Source organism: Haliotis cracherodii, unplaced genomic scaffold (assembly GCF_022045235.1).
Source record: "Haliotis cracherodii isolate W230 unplaced genomic scaffold, xgHalCrac1.p SCAF_3, whole genome shotgun sequence".
Lineage (NCBI taxonomy): Eukaryota > Metazoa > Mollusca > Gastropoda > Lepetellida > Haliotidae > Haliotis > Haliotis cracherodii.
Genome location: NW_027266286.1, coordinates 31,664,340 through 31,673,446, shown reverse-complemented (window position 1 = coordinate 31,673,446; position 9,107 = coordinate 31,664,340). Strand labels below are relative to the sequence as shown.

Genomic DNA, 9,107 nt, shown 5'->3' with positions numbered 1-9,107 from the left:
GCATGACCTGTGTTCATTTTAACCCTATGTGTCTTCCTTACACTGATGACGTACTTGTAATTACTGTGTGGTATCCCTGTTTCCTTTGTCGTCTTTCTTAATAATCCGTCTATGTCTGTTCTAATCAAAATCGGACATTGCTCAAGTTGTTTTTGTAATATTTCAATATTTATTGCTGGTGCGTTTTCAATGCTGTTCAGTATATCTGAAATACTGTTCAAAACGACGTAGTAACTAACTCACTCACTCTAAGGCTGAAGAGAGTACGCTATGATTGAGCCGTGGTCTGTGTTGATTTATTCGACAACGTCATACCTCTGAATATAAATCGTCAACGCCAGAGAATAACTAGTTCGATTATCCGACGAACAGATTCAATTTGGGATAAAAGGCAAAATAGCGGTGAGAATTAAATGAATGGGTCACCTGAGATCAGTGAAAACACCTGGTGTTCGCGAAAAGGGGTCAGTATGTCCTACCCTACCGGTAGTGCCCACCCTTTACACAATGGTCGTGGGGCAATTCCGTGTCCTGAAGAAGATCATGTTGGCCTTTCTTTGACAAATAACATGCAGAATTTGTAAATGTAATAATTCAATTTATTTTCAGTTAGTCAGTGTCTAGTTCCAGGAAGACCTTAGCGCTTGTAGATGGTACTTGAATTCCTAAATGTCCAACTCCAGGACCTTCTTGCAGGTTGCCACATAGGCATCTGTGTTGCCTCCCTTCTTCTGAGGGCTTTTCAGAAAGGCAGCAATCCTTTCCTGTGATACCATCATTGCGTTGAAAGCCTGAAATACAACGGCGGAAAGGTACGAAATAAATGTTCACATTGTTGTTGAGAGGAATGTTTGGTATAATACTAAGATTCAAATAGAAGTGCAGAAATGTGTATCATTTTATTTGTAGCCTTTAGCAGTATTCTGGCCACATCACGGTAGGGTAATTTTACCCGGTCCTTCAGCGAAATGTGTGAACATTCTTACCACTAGCCTCCCTATGTCAACTCAACCTTAATTTACATCGGTGGAAGAGGGTGGCAAACACAATTTTTGATATTTCATAACGCCATATGATTCCCATGGATCCGGAAGAGCAATGATAACACCATCAATAGACTCACGGTGCGGTCACCCCTCCATACACGTCACTTGTTAATCATGCATGTTTTTACGGGTACAACAAAAGTGACGGTATGATATGGCCTGGATATAATGCAGATTTAACATTATTCCCGACATCAAGCTGACATGCCGTGAAATAACTGAAATAAAAGCCCTAAACCCAAACAACTCACTCACCTTCAATGACGGGTAGTCTGAGAGCGTGTCTTCACCGAAGTATTCCGTTACACTGAGCAGTGCCTCAATCAGACCGACATCAGCAAGGCTCATAGCGCTACCCACCAGAAAACCTGTCCCGTTCTTCTTCAGGGCCTAGGTGAATAAAAGAGTATGTTTTAATTGCTTACATCCAGACATGCAGAAGCAGAATCTGTTCATCGGAACATTGTATCGCCATTTAGTCTACTGATATATCACAGCAAATACTATCCATGTCGTCGTTATCGCGAGCTGACACGAGAGTTGGAATAGTGTTTTGTCTTTTTACATACAATATTTTATAAAGTGTTTAGAGCTGTGATTGGTCAATGTCCAATGTCGGCTATGCCTTGTTCCGCTCCAACATGAAATCACAAATACGAAATAACGATATCATATATATCATGCAATGATATGCTCCTAACCTGGTCAAAGATAGGCAGATAGCGGGATAAGCCTTTAGACTTGGCTCTTTCTAATACTTCTGTTGGATCTTGGAAGCCAATATAAAGGAAATAGGAGAAGAAATCACGTGTTCCTTCGTAAAACATGTCAATCCTGAAACACACCAATAAAAGCATTTACAAGTTTTAATATTTTTACAGCATAATGTACATATATGATGGTGTATTTTGTCAATTATGGCGTAGATGTCCCAAGACACTATACTGAAAAAACCCCGCATATTTCCATATATTTTTTCAATTCGCAACTTCAATTCAAAACCAGAGCCCACCATAAACAATATATTTTCATAATGATGATAGTATACGTGCGTTATGTGAATGTGTTAAACTCGTTCGTAGTTTTGTTATAAAATCACATAAACATATGTCATAAATGGTCATTAATGATTTATTAAATACTTCCAAGAACATTTTTTATATCGATTTGTTTCTAAATAAAACATATAGCTGGGTATACCAATCCCATTTTATTTTATTTTTCGTATTTCTGTCCTTTATCAATAGTTTGATAAACATCTTAAGATCAATACAGACTTTAGTTATCTCAACACGGTGAAAGATGCCAACTAAAATAACCATACGGTTACTTACATGTATAGAATGATTGGAAACATATACATGGCAATCTGGATATATGTGTTTACTTGGTGACACTACTTGATGGTGCTATTAGCCCATGGTAATATACTTTTTCAATGTTTTTTGTCAGATTACCTGTTCGTTTTGTTTTTTCAATTTAAGTGCACAACGTGTTTTAATGACAAAGAGGAACCGTAAAGCAAATCGTAAATTGCAGACATAAATCAGTCACAAGCGTAACTGTATTACCTTCATGTCCCCTTTCATAACTAAGTATCATGTTATGGTTGGAGGAGAAATCAAAGACGCCGCTCATCTTTTGTTAGATAACATATAGAGTAGCACGTTGTCAAGTGAATAAATGTTCCCTTGAACTACCTCTGGCAACTCGGGATCTAATTACCATCATTTAAAAAGACAAGAAGTGGTAACGCAGCATATTCTATTCATATATTCACAAATAAAATGTTCTTATTCTTCAGCGTGAAATCATGTAACAAATCTTATCCATGGTGATTGTCACGCTGCTGACAACTAGAGACCTTGAAAAAAGTTATCATAAGCGGTTTATATGCTCATTTCATAACACCTGGCCTCAACCTCCAAACCCTATCACACACCATATCATCTGAACATATTAGGTTTATTTTACGTGTGAGAACACTCCCATAGGGTCGTCAAAACGGGATATTCAACTTATTTCACATACCTTTTTTTATATTTGCCATGATAGCTATTTTAACCTTTCTTCAGGATTGTATGAGCATCTTCTTTGAACAGTGAGTGCAAACATATGGACGGACAAACGGACCATTTTCTGTGGATCATTTCAAATAGTTTTGTAAATGTGATTTTATTACATGAGACTGCGTCAGAGCTAAACTATAAATATATGGTGGTGTGATATGCCAAACTTGTTTTTATATCAGTCAGTTTTTGTACTATTCAGTACTGCAGACGTTTTAAGGGGTGAGGTGGAAAATGATGTGTAAACGATTATCTACATACCCGTATCTACAATTTGACGGGTTTCTTCATATAAAACAATCTAAGTTGTCGTTAATCAGTTTTGCATCTATTGGTAAATACTTTTCTACTTTATAATGTTCAATCTTACTTAGCTGATTCCTCATTGGAATGTCCGTATAGTCCTCCCTTCCTGGCTATGTGTCTGACAATGGCGGAAGTTTGTACTAACTCCAAGCCATCAATCTCCAACAGTGGCACCTGTTTAAACAACAGTTTCCCATCTATAACAAAAAGTGAGATAGCATTTAGCAAAATCGATAGACCACTGATACAAAGTCGCTTGTGCCTATGCCCGTAAAATGCAGAATGTTTATAACGCCTTATTTCTGTGTCCGGGGATGTTGCGTGCAATGCCTCCAATAGTGTTATTAATTTGTTGTGTCTTGTTTCGTTCACATTCAAGGAAGAATAAATATAGTAACGGAAAAAAGTAACTGTGTTTTATATAAAGTTAAAAATAAATTCATTCTGAAATTAGGTAATGTATCCTTCAATACATACATGAAGACATCTCCTCGACTGTATGGTAATGACTCACAATCTGCACGTTCATGTTCGTTACTCAACGTTCGTGGGAAGACGCAACTAATCATTGTTAATGGCAATTTAAATGGCGTACTCTACCGGAAAGCATAGTTCGAGACCATGCTTTGCCCGTAGTGCAATGCAGGGAGGTAACATCTCGTTGCAGCAGGATAATTCCCGCCCATATGATGCACGTGTTGTTAGTCCTCCAGACTTCTGCCCCATAGAACATGTTTGGGGTGAGATAAAAGGACGCCTACCATAGGACTAGAACCAGCCGGTAACGCTAGCTCATCTGGGCCAATCTTTAGTTGACATTTGGAACAACACCTCCCATGCTGTTTTCAATCATCTGGCCTATTCAATGCGCCGTCGCTGCCTCGCATGTGTCAACGCAAATAGTGGTCACACCCGAAATTGACATTGTTAATTGAGTTGTAACACCGACCCTCTTTCAGGGCGTGTCTTTCTGTCTGTTACCAGGTATGAGTTTCGTCGATGATTTTGTTATGATACACATTGATCAGACGAACGACCAAATATTATCTTTTCAATAACATAACATTTCCACCCCTTTATATGAAGCACAGTTAAGCACATGATTACCTTCCAGTAACTTTTCATAGTCTTGTCTCTCTTGGAGCATTATGTCGGTGAACTGAAAAAAAACATGAATTAGTGATAACGTCAAGTTGCCTTTTAAATATATATCGATATCGTGAGAACGTAATTTGATTTGATGAAAACGTAATTTGATTTGTTGTTTGTAGGGAAGACATTTCATTAAATTATTGTGGAAATGTTTTCCTTTTACAATATAAAGTAAACTCACTTGAATAACATTTTTGTATATGTGCATTAATAAAATTAAATGCCACAAAACTGTTGCTCACCTGAATAAGTGAGTGAGTTCTCATTTAGCGTTACATCGGCAGTATTTTAATCACATAGTCACGATCACCTAAATAAGTAGTCAAAACATTGAAATGTCAACAAATACACTAACAGATACCGGAATATTTTATCTTGTGCTAATTGATATAAAGATAAAACACATAGGTACATTTCCAAAATGCTTCTTAATCTTCCAAAATGAATCATATCATGTAACATTGTAGGACATTATGCAATACGCACCAGTCAAATTTGCTTTACAACGTTGCACCTCTGAACGTAATATGCCTTCTGAAATTCTGCTATTTAAATTCAAAGTTTCTGTCCATTTATTTAAATAACTATACACTTTCCATTTTGAATGTCGTTCAGAAAGCTAACATTATGATGACAAAAAACATGCAAATGAAAAGTCTCAATATTTTAACTGTTTCAAAGGGTTTCAGAAAGTAGTGCATTATATTGCTAACAACAAAGAAACGTAGATTGTAACGTCTTGAAAACATTCAGGTGGTACGAAAGGAAAGGTCGTATGAAGCATATACTGTACACACAGTGATCAGGTCATTGTCAATCAACCGGTAGTTGTTCAATGAAGACCTCGCAACAGCTCATTTAATGACATGATTATGCATTCGGTTTCGAATTCTACTGGGCGATATCAAATCCACAGGTACCATAGCTCTGGCATGAGTGAGTGAGTAAGTATGGTATTGCGCCGCTTTTATCAATATTCCAGCAATATCACTGCGCGGGACAACAGAAATGGGCTTCACACATTGTACTCATGGGGGGAATCGAACCAGGTCTTCGGCGTGACGAGCGAACGCTTTAACCACTAGGCTAACCTATCCCCCACACCCCACACACACACACGCACACACCTACACACACCCACACACACACACACACACACACACACACACACACACACACACACACACACACACACACACACACACACACACACACACACCTCATATGTAATGAAAAGTACAGCAACATGAGAAACCCAACACTTACCCGCCGAACTGTTTCATGCAGCTGTATATCAAAGTGCTACGCTCATGGTAATCAATGATACGTTTTATTATTCGTTTATAAAGCTGAAAAAAAGGTAAGCCGATATTGGAATATACCAATGCTGGAAAAGTTTCAGACATAATTTCTCCCGATCATGATATGAGAATATCTTCAAGATGCAATATTGGTATTTTAACCTAGTCCCCTACAGATCAGGGACAGCAACTTGCTGATTGCGTTTTCCGGCTTAATTTACGAGACACACACACACGGTAATCTTAATCTCTGCATAGAAAACAATGCCCGACAGGGAATGAAATAGAATTAAAATGGTAAATCATCTTGTCCAGTGATGTTTTAGAGCATCACTATTTCCATGTGCAATTGACCTAGTTTGTTATCTATCTTCTGTTCGTTTCCCTGTAGAGTTTGACTTCGCTTGGCCTAATACTCGAGATATCAGTGTAATGTCAGTGTGTATGCTTGATGGGAAGCGAGGGGAATTAACTCAGCATTCAAGCGCTGCGTCAGGTGGTTTACGAGACGAACGAAGTCCTCAGATAAGAGCATCTGTGCACGTGTCGTGCATCTCGACCCTGTCAGGAGACATTACACTCATGGGCGCAGCAGTGATCGTTGATAGTAATCTACTGCTTGTCCCTCGGTATATGGTTTTGATTGATAGATACGCAGACTGTGGTTAATTAATACTGATGATAGTAACTATGTGACCATATAAGCTTCTAATAATATAAGCTTTTTAATAAGTTGTGATTGTAACGTTATATTTGCATGTGTTCCACGTGACCTTCATTTCTGGCATGTGTGATTACAAAATGACATCTAAACCTTAACCCGCGCGTGTGATAGATTCACAAAACAACAAAAAAATAATGTTGAAAATACCTCAATGCCACATGCTGCAAGCATGAATCGCACGCCTTCGCCTAAACCACGGCCATCAAAGTAGGTGAGTCGGACTGTCGCCATATTGTATATCTGGTGAAATGCTCCCTATACTGACGCCTAGTCTCAAAAATATATAATATTTACAAACAACGCCATTAAAATTGAAAATAATTCGAGTGGGATGGCAGATTCAGAACCTGTAGACATCTCGACTTGCTTCATGTGGGCTATGGCATTACAATAAGTTCTGCGGCAAGGTAGAAATGTTTGGTTCAGGGACTGTGAGACAGGCTATGCAGCTCACATGACCCATTTAGATACGTCGGGGTAATGTGTATGTGTGGTATCCTAGAAGAGATGTTGCCGCATCAATGCATTGTCGCCCTTACAAAACAAGCAAAAAGTGTCAAACTTAACCAAGCACGATAACGCTACATGTTGATCATTTGTCGCACTGACATGAATTTTGTTCAAGGTCAAAATATGGGGTGTTGTCGCATTTTCGCTCAATCTAAAATGTTTGAAAAGGCGCTAAAATGCACGACACATTGATTCTGTTGCATTAAAGTGTTGTAGCACCTTTTGAACACGTTGAAATGTTATCAAACTTTAAGAAATGGATGTACCAAGATGCAGATATTAAGGTAGTTTCATCTTATACTTACCTGGAATATTGTTTACTAACACTTTAAGCTGGAATAAATATCTAGAATCTACAGCTAGGAAAATGTTGATGTTTGTTAAAATATAATAATTTGCCCTTTGATTTATTGGATCAGAAATATGAGGCTGTGGAAAATATGATTGTGTAGAACTATTTCATCTTTATGCAAGCAAACGCGTATTTGTGGTTCGAGCTTCCACCCCAAATGGTATTGTACTTGGGGAATGTGGCAGATATCCATTATATATATTTTCCCTTAAACGCTGTATACATAAGTGGTTAAAACTAACGACTCTTACACCCACGCGATACCCAGTCAAAGCCTTTAGGTCTATCTTGGTCAAAATGCTAGTCACTCACGCAATAAGAAAAATTTGGCAACTAATATCAAAATCAAATTTTCAGTTTAGGCTTTGGATACGCATGGATGGATCAGGGCGTTGGAAGTGTCAACATCATCTTTAGTTATTACTTCAAAAAGCTAAAGATTGTCTTCAACAAATGTGGATAGAAAAACAAAGAAATAACAAATGTATATATACCTATTCTCTCTTCAAACACCAATTTATACTCCAAGAACATCAAATGTTACATTATCACGACATATTGAATTGTACATATATCATGCAGTCTGACTGTTAGTCAGATGGAACACGCATACCTTGTAAATATGTTGAACTATGGGTCCAAGGCCTCTCAATTTGCCATGAATTTGATAGAGAAGAGGAACTAGACTACAATAGCGGGAACAACATGCGCGAACATGGGGTAACAAGTTTCTAGGTGAGGTCAGGCCAATGTTAACGGTACAGATACCAAGGCAATACTGACAGCAATAAATGAACTGAAAGAATTGTTTAACCAGAGATTACTCGATATTGAATCGAGACTCACAGACAAGATTCATGGTACTATGGACAAAGAGTTAAAACAGTCTTGTGCGGATTTGAAAACAGAATTGCGTGCCCTTGACATTAGAGTAACTATTATGGAGAGGTAGGTTAATACGTGTACAGACGATTGGATGAAACTAAATCTGCTTTAAATCAAGATGGCGAAGGCCATATGAGATTATCAAGACCGAAAGTGTCAAGAATCAGGGCTATAAATAATGCGTTGACGGGACAAGCTGTGTAGAGAACGTAATATTGTGATAAGAAACTCACCAGAGGGTCAGTCGGAGAATGGTGTAAACAAAACAAATACATTCGATAAATAACGGACTTCAGTTTGGGGGGGGGGGGGGGGGGGGGGGGTCTGTGGTATAGGTGCTGTCAGGGGGGAAACAGATAACAAACAGTGTCATAATCGCCACATTTAATTCGGAATCTGATACACAGAAAATAATAGGATTTTAAGGAGAAATATGTTTAGAATCCCATGTGACGGCGTCAATGTTCAAATCACATCGTAGAGCACTGTCAATGTTCAAAAGTGGTACAGCACCGATTGGACTAGAAACGGGGAGATATAAATGTCTGAATTCGTTTGCATTGTACACAGGAAATTGATTTAGAAGAGAACGGCCTTTTAGAATGTCCCATTTATGATTATGTTAGATATGATGTTGTAAAAGAAGTTATTTAACGTATCCCAATTTTTTATTGTGTACAAATGAAGAAAGGTTTCACCCCTTTTAAAGAACACTTTGATCTTAAAACATCCTGCCCAAAACGGCAATAATATTTTACTGCG

At 38.1% G+C, this 9,107-nt stretch overlaps 1 protein-coding gene across 2 annotated transcripts; it reads right to left on the bottom strand.

Moving 5' to 3' along the window:
- Positions 1-609: 609 nt before the first annotated feature.
- On the bottom strand, positions 610-6,851 carry LOC139474717 (glutathione S-transferase 3-like). Of its 2 annotated transcripts, XM_071257820.1 has the most exons (7): positions 6,746-6,828; positions 4,816-4,883; positions 4,529-4,580; positions 3,486-3,618; positions 1,748-1,880; positions 1,302-1,436; positions 610-791 (listed from the first exon to the last, which is right to left on the bottom strand). In XM_071257820.1, exons 2-7 carry the CDS (start codon positions 4,837-4,839, stop codon positions 666-668), a joined length of 603 nt encoding a protein of 200 aa, XP_071113921.1. In that variant the 5' UTR covers positions 4,840-4,883; positions 6,746-6,828; the 3' UTR covers positions 610-665. The 2 variants fall into 2 exon arrangements, with proteins under 2 accessions (XP_071113921.1, XP_071113920.1); XM_071257819.1 differs by lacking the exon at positions 4,816-4,883 and having other exon boundaries at positions 6,746-6,851.
- Between the last annotated feature and the right edge of the window lie 2,256 nt (positions 6,852-9,107).